The 27,621-nt window shown below is 36.1% G+C and overlaps 1 protein-coding gene across 7 annotated transcripts in view; it reads right to left on the bottom strand.

Annotated features, from left to right (window-relative positions):
• Positions 1 to 27,621, bottom strand: part of aft (cap methyltransferase 2) — a 500,824-nt gene that overhangs the window by 105,420 nt on the left and 367,783 nt on the right. For 6 of the 7 annotated variants that reach the window (XR_011332243.1, XM_069826496.1, XM_069826501.1 and 3 more), the window contains exons 9-10: positions 9,893 to 10,057; positions 7,382 to 7,549 (exon numbers count right to left, since the gene is read on the bottom strand). The exons of the other annotated variant lie outside the window; for it this stretch is intronic. Coding sequence is in view for 5 of the 6 variants with exons in the window: in XM_069826496.1 (XP_069682597.1) it covers positions 7,382 to 7,549; positions 9,893 to 10,057 (333 nt within the window). In the remaining variant the exon portion in view is untranslated. The remainder of the gene's footprint in view (positions 1 to 7,381; positions 7,550 to 9,892; positions 10,058 to 27,621) is intronic. 7 annotated transcript variants of the gene reach the window in all.

Here is a 27,621-nt window from a genome sequence, read left to right as displayed (position 1 = left end):
CTGAAGAAAGTGTTTGAGAGACTGCGAGAAGCCAGGCTGAAGTTAAACCTGAAGAAATGTCATCTGTTACAGAAGAAGGTCAGCTACCTGGGGCACGTAGTAAGGACTAACGGAGTGGCCACAGATCCGGAGAAGTTGCAAGTCGTCAGGGAATGGCCGAGATTGAGGGACAACAGGAGTTGCGCTGCTTTCTCGGCCTCTGCACTTATTACAGAAGGTTCGTAGCTAGGTATGCTAACATCGCCAAGCCTTTAACCCAGCTGACAGAGGAGAAACGGCAATTCCAATGGACGGATGAGGCAGAGTTATCCTTCCAAACAATAAAAGAGGCACTCTGCACTGCTCCTGTACTCGGATACCCCTTCCCTGGAAGGAAGTTCACGCTCGACACGGACACTAGCAATGTAGGCATCGGCAGAGTACTCTCTCAGGAACAGGACGGGCAAGAGAGGGTGATTGTCTACTTCAGCCGAACACTCCCCAAGGCTGAAAGAAACTATTGCGTGAATTTGTTGCCATTGTGGAAGCCCTGAAGCATTTCCACAAATATTTGTATGGCCAGGAATTCTATCTGAGGACAGACCATTCTGCACTCACCTGGCTATTGGGTTTGAAGAATCTGGAGGGGCAGACGGTTCATTGGGTTAAACGCCTGCAGGAATACAATTTCACCTCTGAACACCGCCAAGGGAAGAAACATTCCAACACTGATACCCTATCACGACGCCCATGCTCAGATGGCTGCAAACACTGCCTGAAAGTAGAAGAGCGAGATGGCGTCCACGCAATCTGAGCAATCGCCGCCCAGCCGAGCCCAGGATAGAATAATGCCGCCAGAATGAGGGAGCAGTTGGAGGACTCAAACATTGGACAGCTACTGCGTGATGTGGAGTCTGGTCAGAGATCAGTGTGGGCCGATATCGCCAACTGTAGCACCACTTACAAGAGCTTCTGGGCCCAGTGTGAATCCTTGATGGTCAAGATGGTATCCCGAAGAGAATTTGGGAGTCGGCCTATGGTAGGACCTGAACAGAACAACTTGTCCTGCCCAGGAGGAAGGTGAAGGAAGTGCTGGAGGAGACGCATGCTGGCGTGACTAGAGGCCATCTGGGAGCCAACAAGATGCTGGACATATTAAGGCAGAAATTCTACTGGCTGCATCAGAGAACCGACACGGAACAATGGTGCCGAAGGTGCGACACATGTGCAGCTAGTCGCAGACCAAGGACACGCAGCAGGGGAGTCATGCAGCAGTACAACGTGGGAGTTCCTTTTGAGAGAATCGCCACTGACGTTGATGGACCGTTCCCGGCCATGGATCGAGAGAACTGCTACCTGCTAGTCGCCATGGATAATTTCACAAAATGGCCAAAGGTGTACGCGATTCCCAACCAAGTGGCTTCGACGGTGGCAGACGCACTGCTTGACAACTTCATCTGCCAATTTGGTGTGCCCCGCGAACTGCATAGTGATCAGGGGCGCAACTTCGAATCCAAGCTGATGAGAGAATTGTTCGAGCATCTGGGGATGCATAAAACCAAGACAACTCCCCTCCACCCACAGTCCAATGGCATGGTGGAACGCTACATCAAAACCGTGGAAGAGCACTTGCGGAAGGTAGTGTCCAACCATCAGTGAGACTGGGATGTCAGAGTCCCACTGTTCCTCTTGGCCTACAGAGCTTCGGTCCACGATACAACAGGGATGACACTGGCAAACTGGTCTTCAGAAGAGAGCTGTGCCTGCCCTGTGATCTGCTGTTTGGCATGCCACCCAGCACCAACCAGCCAGCGACTGACTACATGGCAAAACTGACCGAGAAGTTGAATGGAGTCCATCAACTGGCTAGATAACACCTCAAGATGGCCAGCGACAGGATGAAAGTGCGTTACGATAGATTAGCCAATTCTTTGGGATTCCAAAAGGGCGACCTGGTGTGGCTGTACCAACCAACCAGGACCAAAGGAAAATTACTGATGCTGCAGCATGCATGGGATGGACCCTTCCGCGTGGAAACCCGGATCAACAACGTGGTGTACTGCATCCAGCGACAACCCAGAGGGAAGATGATGGTGGTGCACCTGGACCGAATAGCGGCTAACCAGGGGACTTTCTGCGATGTACAGCCCTAAGGAGGGAGCAATGTGGTGCCATATTGGAAGATCTGGTTGCCTTGGAACTTGTGCACGCATCTAGTGCGAGGGAAGGCGCGGAGAGACGAAACTCGAGCTTTGGAAGGTGCTGTAGCATGGTGCGTGGCGACGCAGAGTAGAGTGGAACAGCTAGAAATATATCCCTCCGGAAGGTTCGCAAAGCCATGCGAATCGAAGATTCGAGAACGTTTGATTTAATAAATAGAAGGGTGAGTGAGTCAGTAAGTTGGTTAGTCAGCTGCGAGAGAGCTAGCTAGTCTTCAAGTCTTGGAGCAAGGTGAACCTGAGTTCGACATGCAGTGAACTTGAGTAGGTCTGCAACTGTGGCAGCATCCAGGCGAGTGCGGTGTATCCTGAAGTCTTGGGTTCGAAGTGCTGTGAACTGTATCTGGAAGCCTTGGGTTCGAAGTGCAGTGAACTATCTGGAAGTCTTGGGTTCGAAGTGCAGTGAACTGTATCTGGAAGGAGGTTCGACATACCGTGAACTTGAGTGAGCTAGAAGAACTAGTCAAGGCAAACGAACCTGTGAACTGAGAACTGACAGTTCTGTTTATACATAGTGCTTTGTGAACATTAGTTGAAATTAGGAGTACATTGTTGTTCTTCTCGATAATACACGTGAACTGTCATTGTCGTTCGGTGGAGTGCAATAACGACTACTGTATTGCTGTGTTGAGTGGAATACCCATTGTTGACGGGTGTGTGATTAAAATTAGAGATAAAAGTCACATTATTGTTGTATAAAAGTTACAATATGTCGGATCCAAAAGTATTAACGTAACTTTGCAATTTACTGTGTAAAGGAACACTGAATTCGGCATCTTGCTGCTAGCTACAACAATGTCCCAATGAAAACTGAAAGAGAAATAACCGTTAAAAATAACGTTAGATCCGCACTCATTGTTGCCTTGCCAAATAAACACATGCGATAATTAAAATGCTTACTGTTATACATTTTTGCACGGCAGCACTCATGGTTGCAAAGAGAATATGTACAGTACCGACTGAAAGACAATAATATACATTCGGTGAAGTCACTTTCATTGTAGCAATTATAGAAATAAATTAAAATATACCTGTAGGCAATTTGTAATAATACATTAATAAATAATTGATAAAAATCAAACAAAGGCAAGAAAAAGCATTTATTTTGTAAATTAGGCATTTGTATTAAAAAAGGTAGAAAAGGGCAAGATAAAAGTGTGACGTTTCAATCACAAAGGTATAACTTGTACAGATTTACTTTCAAAATGAAGATAGATTTAACACATTTAAAAAGTCATTCTGCCAAAGTTCTGGTCTCTGAACATCAGACTAGTTTATTAAGTTCTGTGATCTTCATTTCAAGCTAAAGTGAGGTCCAGAAATATAAACAGGGAATCATTAAATAATTTTGAAACACATCTTAAAAATGAAACATGGGAATCACTATATAGTCAAAGTGATATGAACAGTAAATTCAACGAGTTCCATAAAATATTTCTAAATATTTTTTAATCCACTTTTCCTGTAAAGTATAAAAATGCAAAAATGTGTGATAGATGGATTACACAAGGTACTAAAATCACATGCAAAACCAAGAGATCATTATATATAGAGAGCAGAAATAATAATGAAACTTAAAACAACACTATAAAAATTATTAAAAAATATTACACAAAGTGATCCAAAAAGCTAAAGAATTACACTACAATACAATACAATACAAAACTGTGATAATAAAATCAAAAGAACTTGGAACGTAATTAAAAAGGAAAGTGGACGAGTGAAAAGTAAAATAATAAACTATACAGTTATATGAAACAATAAAAAACATCACACCCAAATGAAATTACAGATATATTAAAAAAATTTTTTCTTACAATAATTGATAACTTCAACATCCCTAAGATAATGTTACTAACAGTTTAGATTCTTTAATAGAATATTTTCCAACAAAATTCTCAAATATTCAAATATTTTCAACAAAGAAAAAGGAAATAATTCCAATTATTAGAAATCTAAAGTCAAAAAACTCCTCTGGGTATGATGAAATAACAAGCAAAATATTAAAACCGAGTTCACATATTATAGCTAGGCCACTAAGTTATTTATGTAACTATTCAATGTTCAATGGCATATTCCTTGACAGAGAAAAATATTCAGTGGATATTCCTATCTTCAAAAAAGGAGAAACGTTTCCAGAAAATTACAGACCCATATAACTTCTACCAATCTTCTCGAAAGTCTTTGAAAAAGTAATGTATAAAAGATTATATCATAATCTGGAAAGATTCAACATTTTAGTCTCATAAGAGTTTGGATTTAGGAAAACTAAATGCACAGAAAATGCAATATTTATACTCGGTTTCTGTAAAGATACTTACCTGTACATACAGAGTTATCTAGGATTTAACATGCTGATATGTCTAAAATGAGTTTCCAAAACAACAGTTATATCATCTTTAGAGTTATCTATGCTTCAATTGGTAACTATGCCTCGACCTGTAGTTACCTGGCTGTTAGTAATGATTCAAATAAATACTGACATGTGGTGCTACTGCATTACTGTTTCGTATTGATATTAAATAATAATACAGATCACAATAAATTGATTTATTTAAAAAAATTTGACGTTTTATTTGCATAACTTACAGTAAATGTTCTACTTTCTATGTGTGTTTCTAAACACAATTTCGAATATCTCTAGCTTAATTTTTGTCATCAACTTCAGATTCTATGTCGTCAGTCAAGGAATATTTCAATGGTATTTTAGGCTTCGAAAAGTCCATTTGAATACATGAAAGCAAAAACATTCGTATGGACGAATGTAAAATATTTTTGCATGTATATCAATATGGCTGCCATAGCCAACACAGCTGACTGCAGTTGCAGTTTTATAGCAGAAGTTACATCTAGCCCTCTCCACTAATATTATTTACCTCGATAATCATGCCAAATACTAACAATTATTGCTTTCTTAATCATATTACGATTGAGATGGAAGTGTAAATGTAAGTTACACTATCGTTTATCACATGGTTCTTTAATTAAAAAAGCATTGTACCTACTAGAACAGAGATCACTGTGTATCTATCAGACCTAATCAGGGCTATCAGTCATACTACTACTGAAAACTTCTGCAAACGAAAGTAACTATAAACAACTAAAAAGAATCATTAACAAAATACTAGTGGAGACATCTATGGACGACAATAGATACTGAACTTGAAGTTACCTCAACTGTTAGTTACAAGTGCTGATAAATCTACATTTAACTTTCCAGAAACTCATGAAAGTTACAGTGCAGTTAAAATTATAAGAGCAGTTAAGTACCTGAGAGTTAATTCAGGTGTACCAGAAACCGAGCATTAGTTTAATAGACGAAATTCGGAGGCAGTTAATAAAAAATTACAAGCTGGAGGGATTTTCTGTGATTTATCCAAAGCATAAAATGCTGCTAGACAAATTAAATTATTACGGAATTAAAGGCAAGGCACACAATGGTTTCACTCATATCTCATAGATAAGAAACAGAAAGTCGAAATCAATACAACTATGAAATCTGCCTCGACATGGGGAACTATTAATAATGGAATTCCTCAAGGATCATATTAGGTCCCCTACTTTTTATAGTGTTCACAAATGATCTTGCCTCCTAATAAAATTACCTGGGATTCACCTTACGGTTGGGGAAAACCTCGGAAAAAACCGAACCAGGTAATCAGCCCAAGCGGGGATCGAACCCATGCCTGTTCGCAACTTCAGACTGGCAGGCAAGCGCCTTAACACACTGAGCTACGCTGGTGGCTCCCACTCGATAATGAGTTTTGGAATAATATTCTGGGGAAATTCCACAGATAGTAACAGTATATTCCTGCTACAAAAAGAGTAATTAGAATAATAATGGGTGCCAAATCTAGGGAATGGTATAGGACCATTTAAAAAAAAAAAGCTGCAAATAATGCCCATGGCTTCTCAGTATATTTTTTCATTAATCATCTTCTTTGCATGTAATCATGAAAACTTTTAAACTAATTCAACAGTTCATAGCATAAATATGCGTAAAAAATGACTTTCATACTTTTTCAGCAAGTCAATCGTGCTATCAGAAAGGAGTGCATTATAGGGCAGTAAAAATTTTTAATAGTCTCCCTATGGATACAAAAAATTAAACTTAACACACGAGATTATTTAGGGCCAAATTAAAGAAGTACCTAATTTCTCATGATGTCTATTCTGTAGGTGAATTAATGACATTCAACAACACTTCATGAATATTTCTGTATTATATTAAGTATTGATACTAAAACTTTGTGTTGTACTAGTAGACTATATTGTAAAACTTTTCTGTATATATTCCAACTGAACTGTGACTATAATTTATTAAGAGTTTATAGTACTATTAAACATTTTCTTTTTCGTTTTACATGTTCCAAATTCTAGCTGTGAAGCTATATATATGAATACCATGGAATGTAAAAAAATACAATGAATGCGCAGTTAATTTCTCTCCCAGACTTTTAGAGTGTATTACACTTGTATATGTAATGTCTGATTACTGATCACCGGAGCTCAGGTAGCGGTGCCAAGATTAAAAGTAAGTCAAGCACCAGAACAATACGAGTAATTTCGTTACCGAAGATCATTTGAGTCTTTTAAATTCGTTACATTTCGTTACCAATTGCTTAAATTAGTTACTTTTTGGTTTCGTTATTGGTAAACACTCTGAAGTATTTCGATTTTGATCTGAGACAGAGTATACTGTATAAAAAAACTCACTCTGCTATCATGCAGTTAGTTTATAAAACTCACTCTATCTTGCAGTGTTTTAATAGAAATCACCAGAGAGCCATACATAGTGTGTCTATAGGAGATTTATGACATACAAAAGAACCTCCGTCCTGAAGTAAGATGGCTCTAGTCAAAATACTGATGACCATTATTTGTCCAAGTTTCCTGCTTTGCAGGTTTCTGAGATAGCACAAGTCTTTGATGCCCAAATTATGAAAATAATAAAAATACCAGCATTGTTGTGAAACCTTCTTAAAGAGTTTCACATGATTACTAAGATGACGTGGAACTGGGTTACAAATGTTAGGTATTCACAAACATACAAAAAGTCAAAACTAAGATACACAGAAGCTTACATCTAACCCTAAATGTAATCTAAGTATTACCAAAAACTATAGTGACAAAGATATTGCAAGGTTCCAATAATAAAAAACCAAATTAAAAAATGGACAAACCTCCAGATATTTTATGTTCTTAGTAAATGGCCAGTCTACATTTATATTATTTAATTCCTCTTTAAGTGTTTTCAGCAGCTGCAGAGGTTGTAAAGTTGCCTTCTTGCGCCGTTCATCAAAAGAACCTTCCTCTGCACGAGGATCCATATTCAGCGTCATGGTTTTTGTCTGTCCATAACACAAATTGTATTACATATTTGAAAGGATTAGGTATGTATGCAATCTGTTTACTTCTGCTTACTTGCACATCAGACTACCACTATTATTAAACTATTCTTAGAATATTAACTGAATTGAAGCAAAAAATTAATGTAAATTAATATAAAATAGTGATTAATTCACTATGTTATGTAAAAATTACAAATACAATTTCCTTATATTACTTTATTTACAATCCTGCCTCATCCAATCATGAAATATTAAGCACATATCATTAGGTATTTATTAGGTATCTTTGGGTGGAGAGGTGGAGTTGAACAGACATTAATGAAAGATCACAACAATCGGAAGAATTTTCAGAAATACCAGGGAACATTATTTTCCATTTTTTATTTTCTATTATCATAAACTCTCATTTGACGTAATGCATTATTCTAATTGATTAACTACATCTAATCTGTATGTGACCACTAAAATTACAGCTTCTGTTTCCTGCACATACAAGAATGACTACATATTATACTAGTCTATAAGTACTAAAGGTTATTTTTAAAATTCAATTACCTGGTATGTAAATATTACAGTAAAACCCTATTTTAACGTTCCCATTTTTAAGGAATAATCCGTTAAGTGTCCCAGCTAAATTACAATAAAATAATGTAATTCATTTCCAATTTTAAGGAAACTGGTTTAAGGAAAATCTCACTTTTATGCAATGCTTTTCAAGTGGATTTTGTGATAATGAAGCCCAAAATAGCGAATCGACTTTCAATAATCAATAGTACCAGAATTCAATAGTGTATCTCAATCGATACTAATGTAGTGGCATGAGGCAGCATTATACTTTTAATTCTTTATGGTCTTGATTTTTGTTGCTTTCAAAGTGGTTGCTTTGTTTGCTTTGTTTTCATGAGTTGTGTGGATCCTGTTTCCAAGCTTTTTTTTTTTTGTTAATTTATGCATTGTTATAATAGCGAATAAATGGAATAAATTAACTATCAGGCAGAAAGTGAAATAATAAGGGATGTCGAGGTTAATCCTGAAATAACACTATCGCATAATATGACAAAAAGGTATTGTATGCCAATTACTTTATTATGGGGAATAATGAAGGAATTTTCAATGTTGAGTTCCAATGTCGTTCGGGTTCAACCAAATGGAAAAACATTAGTGCCTCACCATTTGAAGAGTTAGAAAGTATTATAATGAAATCTATTGTAAATATAAAATGGACCTAATTAAATGATTCTAATGTTTGGTATATAACACATATATTAGTACCAGTTATTTTGACCTTTCCTTCCCATTTTATGTAAATCCCCCTTTAAGGCAATGCATCGGTGAAAATCCTAAAATATGTATTTATTAATCTATGAACTTCAAATTTTTACCAGATCATATTAATACAACACACCAAATTGCATTATTCCTGAGATATTAATCTTTAATTAAAATTTTACTCGCTAAATTTATATTTCATCAATATGCACCATGCAATGAACAGTTTCAAATGTCTATTTGCCTCACAAGATCAATATAAACAAACTGATTTGGGGTTTTTAAGAAACTGTTGTTACTTTTCTATTATTTTTTTTAAATATTGATATGATTTTTCTTTTTGCATTTTATATTATCTGCCAAAATTTTTTTAAAATTATTTGATCATTATTAGAACTATGAAAAAAAGCCCAAATCAGATTTTTAGTTCAATATTTATACACAATTCCTGAAAATTTAAAGACAATTGCATGAAAACTGTATCGTATACTGGTAATAGATTTTGAATGCAACAAAATGCTGAAAAAAATATTAGAGGAAAATGAATTTCAAAATTCAAACGTGAAAAACTGTACATTACCATCATCCTGTTGCCCTAGAACTTTCCAGAGGAGAGCGACATATTAAAATAGAAAGTTTATTCATAATAAAATACTGGGGGGGGGGGGGGGGAAAGTACTTTTCCATTTTTGACCAAAATTTCACCGATGCATTGCCTTAAAGAAAAAAAATGTAATCCCTTAGAGATTCGTTAAAAAGAGGATCTACTGTAATTACAAAAACAAGCATTAGGGGAATAATCCGGAAAGAGTTAAATGCAATATACAACAAATTTCAATTTTGAAAGAGCAACAGTATTGCCAATATAATATCACTGGGAACTACTGTTACTAAATAACATTGAAATATGATGTGATGGACAAAATTTCCATTATCAGAGAAGTTTTTAATAAAATTATCAGTAATTAAGGTGGGGAGTCAAACATAGTAGTTGAAAAACCACAAGCAGATATCTAAAAGTTGGCTGCATATAAACAAAGTAGGTGACAATATGTCATCATAAACAAAGCTTACCAGTTTGCTCTTACCAACCACCTCATCTGATTCAGACAGTTTCTTCATCTCGTATGTTTCCATGAAATGATTGGCAATTAAATACCTTAATTTCTTGATAAGTAACTCCTCTCCACGCATCTTATGTCCCTCGTATACCCGAATATTAGTCTCAATCACATTAACCTGCACAAGAAAGAAATCCTGATCTGAACTTACACAGATTTGTACGAGACATTGTGTCAGCAAGCATTAAGCTCTGTACAGATGAGAAAATAACTATTACCAGAAATGGCACAATCCCTTGTTACCAGTTTGTGCATAATGTACGTGCATGCTATGTAATGGTTGCACTTGAACACACGATGCCTGGCATAGGACAAACTGTGTCAAAAAATGGCTGACAGCAAATCTGAGAAGGTAATAACTGCTGTACAAGCAATTATTTCCGCAATAATTTTTACGTGTCTTGGCCAAAGAAAATTGCGACTGATGAATAAAAGATGGTAACAGAACCATGAAATTAAGACAGGACGAAGATGGACAGGAATTACACAGCATATTGAATCATGAAGTAAGGACAGAGGACAGTGGTTGAGACAAGAATACATATATATTTTTTAATGAATGAACAAGATTTCAACAGATTATTATATTCAGTTGGGCCAAAAATCACAAAGGAAAATACAATTATGCAAGAAAGCTCTTCAGCTTTGTGCAGGAAAATATTTGAAAGTTGTAAGAAGGCCTTAAAGATTTTCCTTTTACATAATCTCAATATTAATTCCATGATTTCTTATAGGTTAATACTGTACTCCAACCAGGAGAAAGTCTCAGAGGAATGAGACGCAGTGGGGTTATGCTATGAATGAATGTTGATGTCATAAGGTCACACACGTGGATAGACATATCTCCATATCTCCACTGGCTAACTCTCAAAGCACAAATGATAACACTGATACACACATATTTATACTACCCTAGTTAGAAAATTAGATCACAGTTAATTTCCTGGTCTTTTAATCCCTCCATACAGGAAATAACATATGCAGGAGAGCGCATGTTTTTTAAACTGACGTTATAATGGTAATATAATCTATCTACTTCGCTCAAATAGATTACGCAATAGTAAGCACATTCCTTTCACAGTTAATCTCCTTATTGGAGAACAGTACCTACTCTCAGACTTTTGACAGCTGGAGAGAGCTACAGAAGTTTAATGCTCTCATTTAGAATGTCTGCAAGTAGGATCTCAATCATTATTTTGAAAATTGTGCAGTAATTTCTCACAGTTTGAAAGAAACGTACGTTTTTTTATTTTAGTTTGTTATTTAACGATGCTGCATCAACTACTAGGGTTATTTAGCGTTGATGAGATTGGTGATAGCGAGATGATATTTGGGAGATGAGGCCGAGGATTCGCCATAGATTGCCTTGCATTCACATTACAGTTGAGGAAAACCTCGGAAAAAACCCAACCAGGTAATCAGCCCAAGCGGGGATCGAACTCACGCCCGAACGCAACTTCAGACTGGCAGGCAAGCACCTTAACTGACTGAGCCATGCCAGTCGCTGATACGTACGTGAAGATATTTACAAATATTATTATTATTCTTTTTTTTTTTTTTTTTTTTTCAAGATTTTGTATGGTTAACTATATTAGTTTTTAATTGCACTACTATTTTTCCTTTTTCTAGCTCCATCATCAGAAAATGCAGATTTAATATCAGAACAGCTTGGTTTGAGAAATAATTACGGAACTTTCCACAATGCCTAAGCATATGAAATTCTGGCCAACAAGAAGTATGGGATCATACTACTATAATTATAAGGGTGAAAATAATTTTAATTTTGTGGATGTTGGTTATAACCGAAAGATAAAGTCGGCCTGGGTAACATAGTCGGTATAGTGCTGGCCTTCTGTGCTCATGGTTGCGGGTTTGATCCCGGCTCAAGTCGATGACATTTAAGTGTGTTGAAATATGACAGCTCATGTCAGAAATTTACTGGCATGTAAAAGAACTCCTGTGGGACAAAATTCCGGCACACCAGCGACACTGATATAACCTCGGCAGTTGCATGATGGAGGTGTACTAAAGAATACACAACACAACACAACACAACCCACGAAATTTTCCTCCATCAGAAATATCATCTGAAACTTCAATAGCAACACCATTCACAATAATAGCATATGGTGTTTTTCCGTTATAAGAACACAGCCTATAATGAAACCATACAAAGGCAATCTACCGCAGGAGCAGAAAATATTCAATTATCGTTTAAGTAGGCCTAGAAGAACATCTGAAAATGCATTTGGAATACTGTGTAACAGTTTCAGAATTTTAGTGAAAACAATTGAACTTCCTGTTGAAACTGCGGAGTTAATCTTATCAACATGTGTACTTCATGATTTTTTTTGCACACCTCTTCTACCAAATATATGCAACAAGTGGCAAAGTAAGATAAAAATCAGTGTGTTGTTATTCCAGGAGACTGGAAATACTTTACGTAATTTTGATGCAAGTTACCATTACATTTCAAAGTACTGAACTATCGTGAGCATACACAGTACAGAAAAAGCATTCCAACACACTCCAAACCAGTTCTGAACTGGAAACATGTACTGTAGTTGGGCATTCCAACAAACTTTTGATACAGGTCCGGAGTGGTCAGAAGTAGGCAGTGGATTGGCACATGTGCATAGGCTCACCAGCGTCTCCTGGATACTGAAGAAAGACGTGATTGATTATTGAAGTCAATGAGATTCAGCTGGAAAGTGACAGTACAGACGAATAATAAAACTAGAGATGTAGTTTAAATTTTCGCCAAAAAGAAAGAGAATGGATATTATTTGGGTATTGAAATAGTTAATTACAATTTGAACATGCAAATTTGATTAAAGGTATAATAAATAACGTACATAAATTAATTAAAAAACTACTTTTAGATGAAAGTCCCCTAGTACACGACATCAAATTAGCAGAATTCTTGCCTTCCATATTTTGTGTTATCTTTTTATAGAAAATTAGCAAAATTCTATTTTCTGCAATTTTAATTAACTGCAAAACGATAATAATTATGCAGTTCGTTCTTAGCAAAGATGATCACAGTTATAGAATCTCTGGATTTAGTACACGATGATCCAAAAAAGCATTTCAACATCATCCAGTTGTTTCAATCCCATAGCAGATACCCGACCTGCACATGCGCATAAGATGATTCATGAACTGATACATGAACCACTTGTTGGAATGAACCTAAGGAAAATTAACATCGATGGTGTGCATCTTCACTCACAAGGACTTGCTACATGATGTAATCAAGAAGCAAACATTTCTTGACATCACTGACAAATTCTCCATCTATAGACAGACGAATCAATTTAGCCTACAAAAAAATTGTTAAATCATACATAATGTTTTTTTAATAAAAGAACTTCACCGATTATTGAAGTCGCGAGCCAACTTATTCCTGTTAAACTCTGTCTCTCGAAAATCTGAGATAAATAAAATAGGCCTATATCCCAGCAAACTGATAAAATTCAGAGAACGTAATAAAGTTAAGCTTAGCTAAAATGCAGTTTGAAAACATACCTTGGTTCTGCAGATCCCTTTCAAATCACTTGTGGACCCCTAGGGATCGTGAACCACAGATTGCTACCATATGACTTATATCACAAGATAAAATAACTACAGAGTGAGCTATTGTCCTAGGATTCCCTTGGATTTCAGAGATGGAAGGGAAAATTAAAGATCTTTAGTACCCCATGAAAGAATGGGTGAGGGACCCAACCTCTTTGCTGATATTTCCAGAAGATGGCCGTCATCTTAGCTCAAGATCACCTTTTTTAAATGGGAAGAGGGTTTTATAGCATATCAAGGTAAGATCAAAATTTAGTCAGGTATTTATTGCCGTAATCAGATTTGACATAGGCCTATGTGTTGTGGTTCGAGAGTAATTAATACAGAAATCTGAAATTACAGGTGATGTTTCAGGCAACTGGCAATAGCACTGACGACAGAGGAGAGGATTGAGATCATTCTGATGTCTGGGGAACGCAGGTACCAGATCATAACTGCCCATTTCAATAATCAACATCGAGAAAGGCCCCAATTTCACACATCACTATGGCATCCCTAATATAAAAATTTAGAGCAAATGGGACTCTTCAAGACAAGCCACGTGTGATCAGCTGAAAATTGCAACCAGTGAGGGAACCTCAATTCTGGTCTTGGTCTCATTTGTGACGAGTCTAAACTGCAGCAGACAATGTCTCTCAATGTACAGATTTTTCATACCAATAAATGGCACCTGTTCAAGGTCCAGATGCTTAAGAAACTGTCAGAGGATGACCCTCATAGGCATGCTGCATTCTGCACCTGGCTTTGGACCAACATCAACAGGATCGCACATTCATATAGGGCATTGCATTCAGCATGAAGCCAATTTCTATGTGAGTCCTGAGATGAACCATCAGAACCACAGATGCTGGAGTAACAGCAAAATAACTGGATGCAACCATCCAAAGGTGTGCCAGGTAAGATTATGGCAGTTATGGGAATAATTTTGCGTTACATGAGGCACAGAATATGCAGAGTAGAGTAAGAAGAAAATATAAACTGTGATCTGTGACCACTCGTCATTATTGCTAAAGTAGTCAGTGGTGGATTGTTAGGAAACATTAATAAAGCATATTTATGAAGAAACTAAAAAGATTATACAGTTGAACCTCCATACAACAAAAAGTGATATATGATAAATCCTGTTGCAACAATAAATTTTATTGGTCCTGGCACATTTCCTATATTTTAAACTAGCCATACCCGTGTGCTTCGCTGCACATCTTGTTATCTATACTAACCTAGATCATATATATCCAGATTGCTTAGCATTATAGGCTTTGACGGTAACAACTTTCGTCAGGTTTACTATGCTGTCATCTAACTGTTACATAAGGAGTCACGTCATAACTCCCATTTGAATTGCATTAGTGACTGTACTGCCATCTTGTGTTCGTTTACGGCGGACGGATGGCGATCCTGGCAGTTGTTCTCTTCAAAGTGCAACCGATTTTAATATAGGAATGAGCAATCTATATGTGATCTGGGATACTAATAGTAAATCTGAACCGAAATTTTTCTGGTAATTTTCGCTTTTCCAAAAATAATTAGTGTTAACATATATAATTAACTAACCTGAAACCGAAAATCGCTTTTTTGAAATTTTTGTTTGTATGTCTGTCTGGATGTTTGTTACCTTTTCACGCGATAATGGCTGAACCAATTTATATGAAAATTGGAATATAAATTAAGTTCATTGTAACTTAGATTTTAGGCTATATGGCATTCGAAATACTTCATTTATCGAGAGAAAATATATAAAAGCCGTTGGATATGTGTTGTTTCTCAATATTTTGAACATAATAATTAGCAGAATACAATAAAACAAATGGTTACTATGCAAAACTGTCACATCAACAATATATCATTTTCATGTGTAGTATTACTGTCAACTTCGAAACAGAAAAATAAAATAAAATTTTTATTCAGAAGAAATTGTTACTTAGGATTGCAATCCTTCACAGATCATCAATACAATAAAATATTCATTCATTTTCATGTCTAGTCAAACTTTAAGCTTCAGAATAGAATATGATATTCTTATTCAGGGAAAAATTGTTACTGGAACGTATTTCAAAACCTTCACAGATCATCAATATAATAAAATATTTATTTCTTTTTATGTGTACTCAAAAAGTAACGTCACAATAGAACAATAAAATTACATTTTTATTCAGAACAAAGGGTAAAAGTAGAAAGTAAATCCGTGACGATACAGCCCATGAAGTGTCAAGACCGACCAGCCGGCTGCTGGTCTCACATCCACATGCTGAAGCAGAGGTGGACTACCATCCAACCAGAATGGAGGTATCGTGTGGTTAGCACTATGATGCTCCCAGCCGTTATAGCTGGTTTGCGAAATCAGATTTTCGCTACCTATTGCAGCTTCCCAAGTACATCACGATGCTGGGTGGGCACCAGTCCCATACACTTGTCGAAATTTCATGAGAAAATTTCTTCCCCCATGAGGACTCGAACCAGCGCACATTCCTCAGAACAAAGGGTACACATTGCAAATCCTTCACAAATCATTATTATCACATTATAATATTCAATCATTTTCATGTGTAATCATACCCTAAACTTCCTTCGTTTTCTGGAAGGAATCTGTGGGACTTTTTCAGATCATCCGTTTTTTTCTTGCTGATTGACAAACTTCCTTTATGCAGGTGTTTCAGAATTCCTATTACAAACTTCTAGGGGTTGTAGAGGGGACTAAGTAGATATAGTTTTGATTAGGAATACATGTCTGGAAATGTATCGTTTCAATGCAATATAAGTTTGAAGATCGATTCGATTTAAATTTTCCTGCTTCACGGTACGCAAACAACATGGGCTGATGGAGACTTCTGCAGTCCCCTGATATCAGGTGTCTTCTGTTTACAGCCAGTTCTACAGAGTCGGCTTTCACATCAGTTGTGATTCAGTCATAGAGTAGTACAGGACAAGACAGCAGTACCCTGATATCATTTGTCTCGTCCCGTACAGCTCAGTGACTCAATCACAACTGATGTGAAAGCAGACTCCGTAGAACTGATTGTAAACAGAAGATACAGGATAACAGGGGACTGCAGAAGTCGTCCTCAGCCCATTTTGTTTGTGTACCGTGAAGCGGGAGATTTTAAATTGAATCGATCTTCAAACTTATTTTGCATCAAAATGATACATTTCTGGACATGGGTTCCAAATCAAAACTTTATCTACTTAGCCCCTCTACAACCTCTAGAAGCTTGTAATAGGAATTATGAAACACCCTGGTATAGTTTTTGGGCTCTGATGGATCAATTAACGTTTTGATAATACAAAAGTATGCCCCATTATTCTTCCACCTATGGCCTTCTATGCCCAAGGTTGCGGGTTCGATCCCGGGCTAGGTCGATGGCATTTAAGTGTGCTTAAATGCGACAGGCTCATGTCAGTAGATTTACTGGCATGTAAAAGAACTCCTGCGGGACAAAATCCGGCACATCCGGCGACGCTGATATAACCTCTGCAGTTGCGAGCGTCGTTAAATAAAACATAACATTAACATTCTTCCATCTGTATGTACTTTTGCTTTTACAACTCTGGGATTTTCACTAGAGTAATGAAACTGATGGAATTCAGATATTGAAAATGGTTCTTACTGAGAACATGGGGTTCCTCTCACTTGAGTTTCCAGAGAATATGTATTCTTGCGATAATGGTCAGGCCACCATTCTTTAAAATTATATTTCAGTTCTCTCTCGAACTGTAACTTCAAAGTTATTTTTGAACCAGATTATCCTTTTTAGTTCCCTTTTTGTAATGCCAAAATCACGGTCGCAGGGGAGGAAGGAATGGCCTCTTATGGCGAAGTAATTTGTGATCGTTTCAAACCTCCCTTGTGCTAGGCAAAAATTGTATTTAATATACAATATTACCAAACTATAAATAATAGTGCTGTTGATTGAACAAAACATTTAATCGATTAATAGAGTTTTGATTGGGTTGAAAAAATGTTTTAATATACTGTAATACATAATTATTGTTAAATTTAACTTGTGTTCGGTGATAAGCATAAGTATTAAATGTTGTATATCTGTATATATTGTATCGTTATATTACAAAACAACTATTTTGATTCGTATTTACTAACATATTTATTATGAAGCTTATAATTTATTGTGTCAATTTCTCCGGGAATTTTTGAGACAAACATAAATAACAAAACGTATGAAGATTCACCTAGTTAATACTGTTTCAGCCATGATTTTAAACATGCGAGTGCATTCACATGTTCCGAATTAAGTGCCGCTCTATGTTTAGTAACAATGTTTCCTGCATCACTAAACACGAAAAAAAAAAAAACTTTTTTTCTGTCAAGCACTTCTCCACGATCGTTCAATTTAAATCCAAATGTTTCACCAAGTTTACCTCTCAAATTGCCATATGACATAATGGAGTTTACACTTTTCACAAACCGCAGAAAACTGTTTTTTTTTTTTTTTCTTTATCAAACTAAACACACAACCTTCATATACAAACTCAGTACAGAAACTGCAACTGCAAAACTACAGCGGTCGAAACAGAAGACTGGCCCCTACTGTAATCGAATTACCAGATTTTAGAAAGAGAAGAAGGTAGTTACACTCTCACTTGCACACAGTGTAGACATGGCTATTTTATAAGGGACGAGGAGGACGAATCCCAGAAAAGCATGTATTTCATATGCTAGGAAGATGAGCTGAGAACAAGGTGGAAGTTTCTTGGAAAACATAAAACTTAACAAGGAGTTTCACATTGTGTTTCAACGTTCAATAGAGGTAGACTAGGTCACTGTCTCATATCTCCATCTCTTTCAGAAGTGTTTGTGCAAAGATTTTTCCTATGCTACCTACTTTACAGTTAGAAAATAACAGTACTATTGTGCTTTTAAGCAAGCAATTTCCGAGAGAGAAATATTGTCGGAATTTTTAGTATGAGATTATATTAACAATCAACTAAAATCGATTAATTTTATCGACTCAATTATTCAATTAAATCCCACAACACAAATAAATAATGATTATTTTAAATTAATTGATGGTAAATCTTATGCATGTGCTGCCAATCTAAGAATCTAAAATACTGAGAAACCCCACAAGTTCAGAACATGTGTGGTTTCTCTTCACATTGGAAATAAGCTGAACTGAATTATGGCATGGAGTATGATGGAAGATGCAGTGTCTCTCTTCAGAATGATGCGTCTTGGTGTGTAGAATACAAAATGGCATGTAACTCAATTTCGTAAAAAAGTGGACATGTGGGGTTTCTCAATATTCTCTTTCATTTATCCATTAAATGAACGAAACACCACATGCACTACTGCTCTTCTAACAGACAGCAGAGCCTGAGTGCTGTCTGCCATGATTCTCGGTAGAGCAAGGTACAATCGCTTGGTGTCATCTACAGAGCATTCATTTACATAATATAGGTCGACTGGCAAGGAAGCCTAGCAACCTGCGACAAACCATCTCTCGAACTCTCAACAGTCCATTTCAGTAAATCTGTTAGAGTGGCTGTGTTGACATTAGATTGTGTGTTATTTTTCTGATTGTGTTAGTGAAGTGTTTAAATTAGCTCTTCCACATAGCATCACAGAAATTTAAAATTTACATTAAAGCAAAGGATTTTCATGATAGAGACATCAGAAAAGAGTGATTGCGGAAAGGTAAAAAGATGATTTGCAAGAGATTTTCTGATGTTACTGTTCCACATGTCGACACTGTACGCAACCTTGTTAAAACATTTAGAGAACTGGGTCAATATTGAATAAAAGTAGCAAAACACCACGTTGTGTACTTACTGAGGAAAAACTGGATGACATATGGATCACACCTCATAAAAATATCTCCGCCATCTCGCGCAAAAAATTGGCGTCTCTAAAACCACAGCATATGAAGCCATTAAAATCCTTAAATCCTTAAAAGATATCAGAGATGTGTTGCAGCAGAAGGGCATCATTTCCAACACCTCTTATATTCCAGATAAGTTCAGTAATAATAAAACTGCCGAGCGTATGCAAGACGGTTTGCCGCGTGTTGCATGGGCTTCGTGCCGGTCGCGCGTCGCCCGTTCGAACTATATTGTGTAGGCGAATGCTCTCCAGTATATAGAACCTACAAAATGTGACACATTATTTATTAATGTTCAACTTACTTAACAAAATAAAATGACACTTCAATATCCTCTCACACCACAACGTACTTAAATCAATTAAACTAACCTCAGAATTATAACACACTACTCTACAGACACGACGTGATCACTGAGAAGGTTATATATTAATAGGTACCGTAACAGTTATGTATAGTGCACAACACTTCATATTGAATAATATTAGCAAAACAATACCTTCAGCACGATTTGTGGTGTGTAGGCAACCCTAAACCTCGCACACCATTCCTCTGCACGCGAGATCTTATATATTCTGCCTGTTATGGCCTAATTTTATGAGTAAAAACAATAGATATCTCAGTTATAACGTCATACAATACCAGATGGAACTATGAAGTAATTATATAATTAAAATACGACTATTTGGTCCAGAGAGTATCCGTTTTTGGTGCAAGAATAATTCGTTTAACATGTTTCTAAATTAGTCTTGAATACATTCCTTAACAAACCATTCCAAACCAATATGAATATAGCGTGGATTGTGTACGAAGGTAATATTTTGTTGCCTCATTGCGCATCTTTGTTTATGTAAATAAAAACATATTAGAAGTTAACATGGTACATAAATATTTAAAAAACCATAGGAAACAATAATGTGGGTACATAATGAGCAAAAGAATGCCATTTCATGGCAGTTTGTAAAAGACTTGGATAATCTAGAAAATTAGCAGCTCTAGTGAGCTCCAAGGTAAAAACACTAAATTTTACTCAATTTCTTTTTATTTTTGATCCAGGTGAAATAGGTCCATTTGTCTTTTACGACATCATTCGTAAAAATACTATTATATTCAATCTTCAAAAAATAAAAATAAATAAATAAAAATAAAATCTAGTACAAAGTAATATTATACACTTGGCGGCGAAACGAATGGGCTGACTCATGGTCGATAGAAATGCTAAGTTCTATCACGCGGTTCACTCGTGTAAACGCAACCTTCTGCAAGACATTGCTGTGGTGTCTCTTCATTGAATGTCGTCCGTCTATAATGTAGCAAACCTTCCGAGCAGTGTGTGGCCCAGTGGTAAGAAGTCTGACATCCATACCAGGGGTTGTGAGTTCGCCTCCCGGTACAGTAAAAGATTGACAGACTGCTAAGAAAACACGGGATTAAGACCATCCATAAGCCCCCCACAAAGATCCAGAACTTACCGAGACCAGTTAAGGACGACCTTGGTCTTAGGACACCTGGTGTCTACAAAATACCTTGTGAGTGTGGGAAATGCTACATCGGGCAGAAGGGGTGCACCATTATGGAACGCTGCAAGGAACATCAACGCAGCATGAGACTATATTACCCCCGTAAGTCTGCAATAGCCCTACACAGCCCAGAAACGGGCCACAAGATAGATTTCGGCGCCACCACCATCTTGGAGAAGACATCAGGTTACTGGGACTTGGTTATCAAGGAAGCCATCGAAATCCAGCTAGATGGCAATAATTTCAACAGAGACGGGGATCTACAGCTGAGTGCGGCATGGAAACCTGCCATCAATATGCTTAGACCACCAGCACACGGCAGACAGTCGGGACCAGCAATTAGCTCCTGATTGGATACTGCTTCCACCAACCAGAATGCACCTGGCGGTCGGGACTAGGAACTAGCTCCTGATTGGCCCGCAGCGGGAAGCCCTACTATTGCATATATACCGGCTAGACATGGTCCCACATCACTTCAGTCCCTGAAGAAGATGGCAGAGCTAGCCGTCGAAAGCTTGAAAGCAAATCTCCAACTCACCTGGCTGAGAACCCGAGAAGAGTTATTCTGAGACAGAACGTTGTATTAACAGATAGCAGTATTGCTTGAAAGAGAGAGGGAGGTTTATTATTTATTAGAGTTTGGGCATATTCTAAGAGATATCACCACGTAATTATAGCTTTGCGAGACATAAGACGGCAAATTTGTAATTAAAAAAAGAAGATTGGGGGAGATTCGAACCTTGAGCTACTATCAACTTGTTCGATAGACCAATGCCGTAACGACTTACGCTACTGTGACTGTTATATCAGTTCGGCATAATACGTGGTTTTCCTGTTCATATTTGCTCCGGTTGATTTTGTATTTATCAATTTTATTATTATTTCACTCTTCAAGAGCCCTGATATATCTAGAATCAACCCGCCATTCGATTTTATTACATATTTTAAACTCTTAAACAAAATACAGCAAATTTAAATGGTTTAATTATGTGTTACCTAGTGAACTACGTCTTTGACGAGACGAGCATGCGCAATGTTATGTTTCTGGAATTTAGAAATTGTCGGCTGGCCCATTCTTTTTGCTGCTAAGTGTACATGGACCAAATAAAATTTCAATACTGTATACATTACCGTACCTCATCTAAATATGTAATTAAGCAATAAAATATGTGAGGAGCTCCGAAACAAAACCCGTTAAGTCCACCTCCGATCGAAATTGAGTTTGAAACAGATTCATACTCTACGAAATGTCCTGCATCAATCTACAGTCTCTATTCGGTCCTCACTCCATTGCATCCCTGTTAAAACTGCGGTCGAAATCTAGTGTTTGTTTCATAATCCATTCAATCCACCGCTCCAGTCGGAACAAACCCTGTTAAGTCAACAGACTCAAGACATCTGTTTATTCTGCAGCCATATAATATTAACAGTTTTATTAGTTCACTGTTGCAGCTGCATCTGCTGCTGAAGGCTTATCAATGTTACTGTAATGGCATCATTGTTGGTGTATAAATTACACATTAAATGTTTAAATTAATAAAAATTTTTTAATAATTTAAGCAGGAGAATAAAATTGTATTCGTAGAAAATAAATCAGTCTCGCAATAGTGTTCTAGTAGTAGGTGCTATGGAGAGTAGTGTCTGTCTTAGAGGGATCTTCAGGGTCCAGAAAGAGGAAAAGAATGACGAAGACAAGGCGAAAGGAAGAATATGAACCCAGGTACAATATTAAATTAAATCTCCACTGTAAATTAAATGAAAATAATGTAGTACTGAGTTAAAGAATTCGTAAAAATGTCATGGATATACGACTCCACAATTTTATTCTAGATATTATAATGATAAGGATCATGGTCTCATTAAATTTGAACCTCCCGGTAGTCACAAGGAAGGGCGCTTCAAATGCTGTTCGATCCCCGCATATAGTTTTATAAAGCCCAGAAAAAGGGTTTATGCACATCACAACAAAGTGGAACAAGACAGGCTTCTTGCTTCATTGATGTCTGTTTCATCCACGAAGAGGCGACGTCAACGAAAACACGATTTCGGAAAATTGAACAGTCTTAAAAATATATCGTAAGAGGGTTTTTGAATGTAGTAATCATGTTCATGATAGCGTACATAATAATTTATGCATTCGTAACCGTCTCAAAAATATTATTTCTGATCTGGGTAGCACATTGGTAGCGTGCCCGTCAATGAACTCAAAGGTTGCGTGGAAAGATGAGGTGACGATCGTAGGTCAAAATGGTCTCAAAAAAGAGACGATCTGTTATTAAATTTATATCAAACTTTAAAGCATGTGAAAGCCACTACTCTCGCGGAAAAAGTAAGAGATTGTACCTTCTTTCAAATCTCACTATAAGCAAACTTCACAAAATTTATGATTCCAGTGTCAGACTCTTTGAAAGTAAAATAGTGGCTCTTTTACAACATTTTTTTCCACTGAATTCAAGTTTGGGTTTGGTACGCCTGGTACCTGTAGATATTGTGCAAGAAAGCATCATGAAGTGCAATCCTCCGTCAGCAGTAAGAAAAAGGAAGAAACTCGTGCTGCACTCATCGTCCACAAAATCAGAGCAAAGGAATTCTACAAAATGTTGAAAGAAACTCCACAAAATTCTGACACAATTTGTTTCGATTTACAACAGGCTTAGCCGTGGCCGAAACTACCAATAAGTGAGGCTTTTATGTTACACAGATTAGTTTCTACGCTTTCTGTATTACAGGTGTTGAGAACAAATCCCCTAACTTTTACTGCTGAACTGAAAATCAGGCAAGCCAAGGACCAAAAGAAGTAGCTTTGGCTGTTACAAATTTTCTTAGCAGACAGAATTGTGATGAAGCTGTCTCCACTAAAAGGTTAGTTCTGGACGGTTGTGAAGGCCAAAATCGAAATTCCATTCTTGTACATGCTCTCTAATGGTGGCTTCTGAAAAAATCACCGCAATCTGTGAAAGACATATGTATGACTTTTCCTTGTCGAGGCCATTCATATCCTCCCAACAGGTAGGGCGTTTGGCATAATAGAAAAAGTATTGTGAAGGCACTCTGAAATATTTATGAATGAAGACTACCACAATTTCTGTCGTACTGTGGACAAAGTTGCCGTTCTGGGGATAAATTAGATAGTTCAAGACTTCAAGGCATTTACCTCCAAAGTTCATAAGCTGGAAGGGATCAGTACTATGAAAAGATACGTCTGATGAAGAAAATAAAGGCAGGTAAATCGAATGTAAATGTAGCAATGAATGTGTCATATCGACTTGATCATTATTGACGTTTAAAATCATTGTTAAAGAGAGGTTGTCATATGGAGGATATAAGTCAGCCCTTGAACATGCCATTTCGCCCAGGTAATGTGAAAACTGCAAAGAAGCTGATGTGGACTGTTTGTTGAAACAAAGATTTGGAGATGAGTGGAGGAACATGCCAAAACTACAGTTTTACGCAAACATTGTTGATTAACAGAAAAACGACACAGAATGAAGAGGAAAATGAAAGATGTGATTGTCTTGATAAGGAAGAAGGTTTTAGAATGATATAACATTTTCTTTTGTGTTTTGATTTGCTTGTGAAGATGACTGAAGCATAAAAGTCACAAATTTTGAACCATTAATTCATTAACGATCACTGTAACATGTACTGTTGCGAGTTAATTTTGATTTAGTAAACTTGATTTCCTAAAGTACACACTTGTATTTCGTTAGCTTCCGTTTCTAAAACCGTTTTGTCCATCCATATGGAACAAAACAAGTTAAGTCCATCCGAAAATTTTTTTTAAGTTGCGATTATTCCTAATTTAGATGCAACTGATTTTCAGCGCTAGTCATTTTGTTATCAAGAAAGAGTCCTTTTTACAACAGTGGTTTTTTTAATGTTTATATGCAAAAGTTTAAGCGGTAGAAGTTTTTCGTCTTTTCTGAAAATTTATGATTTGTGGACTTAACGGGTTTTGTTTCGGAGCTCCTCATGTATCGTTATCTTACTCAATAATTAATACTGGTACTTAATATGTACGTGTCGTGTGTACAATATATTTGTAAAATTATTCCATCCCTGACTATCATTGGTTCATAAATAAACGTAACGCAAAGTAGACATAACATTATATTACCTTATAATAGCATTAAATTTAATTACATATCGCTCATTCATCGTTAGTTTCGATAATGTATCAAGTTTTCTGTGCGTAAGAGTCTGCTTCAATCATACCTTATCATGCATTTGTGCCCAGACCTCGATTCATTCTGGAGCTTCTGCAGTGACATAAAGCCTATGTCCATCTGAAGGAACTACACTTTCCAATGATGAAAGAATTATCCAACTCGATTAAATAGTTTCGTAAGATTGCTTCATACAAACACTCTCTATTTATAATAGCATTTAGTAGACATATATTATAAACATATATGAATATCATCCATAGGGTTATTAAATGAATATTAATCCGATTGTGGTCCAAGGATGCTTTAAATAAATGCAGTCATTTGCTTTATCTTTATTACTCGTATAAGCTTAAGCAATGAAATAAAATGCATTGTTATTTTAAAACTAATGTATGTTGTTAAAGTCCACATCTGTGGAGTAACGGTCAGCGCATCTGGCTGCGAAACCAGGTGGCCCGGGTTCGAATCCTGGTCGGGGCAAGTTATCCGGTTGAGGTTTTCTCCGGGGTTTTCCCTCAACCCAATATGAGCAAATGCTGGGTAACTTTCGGTGCTGGATCCCGGACTCATTTCACCGGCATTATCACCTTCATGTTATTCAGATGCTAAATAACCTAGATGTTGATACAGCGTCGTAAAATAACCCAAATAAATAAAAAAAAATATGTCGTTAAATATCAGTCCTATCAAAATTTTTCATTGAATAAAAGTCATCAGAAATCATTTTTAAGGAAACTTTTGTTACATAAAATTTTTCATGAAAATCAATAATAAGGGAGATATTTGGATTTATTTAATTCAAGCCTTCTTATAACCCCATCCCCCTTTTAAATAAAGTATTTTGAATGCCATATAGCCTAAAATCTAAGTTACAATGAACTTAATTTATATTCCTATTTTCATATAAATCGGTTCAGCCATTATTGCGTGAAAAGGTAACAAACATTCAGACAGATAGACATACATACATACAAACAAAAATTTCAAAAAAGCGATTTTCGGTTTCAGGATGGTTAATTATAGCCTACAATATGTTAACACCAATTATTTTTGGAAAATCGAAAATTACCAGAAAAATTTTGGTTACTGATTTATTACCGGTATTAGTATAGATATGGTCAAATTTGGGACAAACACCGATGGAATGATACAAGCATTACAATAATTTTTCGTCGGTTTACAAGCAAAACACATTAAATCAAAAGGCGTATATAATATACATAATGTGTGTGTATGAACTTACAATTGGAAAATGAAATACACTTAAATAGAAACAACTTACTAAAAATAATAATATTTTGAAGATTCAGTTTTGTGAGAAGAAAAACACCTTTTTCTCAGAAGTAATATTTTTTTGACAATGTGTTTTGCTTGTAAACCGACATTTTAATTAGCTTACTTCGTTTTCATGTTCAATTTTTCATGTTTCACTTGGTATTGCTCTCTTAAAGATGTTTACCTGTTATTTTGTCTACCCTCTTTACTTTTGTTTACTGATCTTGGCATTTTGTGCAAGGAATGTGTTACAATCATAGAGTTACTATTACATACACTAGAGGTGCAATTGGTGCTGCTGTCATGTTGAAAATTGAGCAGCCATTCACCATCTTGCTGTATGACAAAAAGTTTCAGTATTTATATCGTGTCATTGTGGAAATATATTATCAATCGTTCTTATTTGAGCACTCATGTGCAGTTTACGACTGTACGGAGAGATTTAAGAGTGGCAATAATGTATCTTTTCATAGGCCTACTTAGTATCTAGGTGCTCCAGTTACACTGCATTTCTTTTAATAACTTCATTATTTTCCTACATTTCCATAATTTAAAACTTGTTATACCTTTATAAAGTTTGTGTTTAGTATAAGTAATGTTAACTCTATGGAGTAATATGTTTGTAACTGGTTTTCATTTTGTTATGTGAGAGACTGACTGTATTTTTTAAATTTGAAGGGTACACGGGAAAAACGATCAAGTCCATAAAAAATCGAAATTGAGTTAATAATGCTATATCATAGTGGAAAATAAGTACTATCATGTGGTCTAGCTAGTAATAAGAAATCATCGTTCTTGACATTCCACTACGTCAATTTCTATTAAATACACACATAACAAAGTATTAAGTGCTTAAACTTTAAAATTCGTTTTTCTCGAAACTTTCTAAAATGGACCTTGATCGTTATTCCCATGTACCCTTCATTTGTTCAAGAATGTGTAAACTTCGAATTCGTAATATATTGCATTTTTCAATTGTAGGTTTGCTTGGAGGTCTTTGGCACTTAGAATATAATTCTTTTTTGTGTATTCTGAATATTTTTCGTCGTTTGAGAGAACTTGAAAGAGACTAGGCCTATCATAAGATGATTTGAATACAATAATAATAATAATAATAATAATAATACCATAATAATAATAATAATAATAATAATAATAATAATAATAATAATAATAATAATACCGTCATATGGGGTGAAATCGAACTTCAGAGGTGATTCGGACATTTTTATATGATTTTATTTAAGCAAATATAAAAACGTGTATATTGATATATTTTTTCACACAAATTTTTGTATGTTCTAACAA

The sequence above is a fragment of the Periplaneta americana genome, chromosome 5 (genome assembly GCF_040183065.1).
Source record: "Periplaneta americana isolate PAMFEO1 chromosome 5, P.americana_PAMFEO1_priV1, whole genome shotgun sequence".
NCBI lineage: Eukaryota > Metazoa > Arthropoda > Insecta > Blattodea > Blattidae > Periplaneta > Periplaneta americana.
Note: the sequence above shows the minus strand (reverse complement) of the source record. Positions and strands in the feature narration are given on the sequence as shown.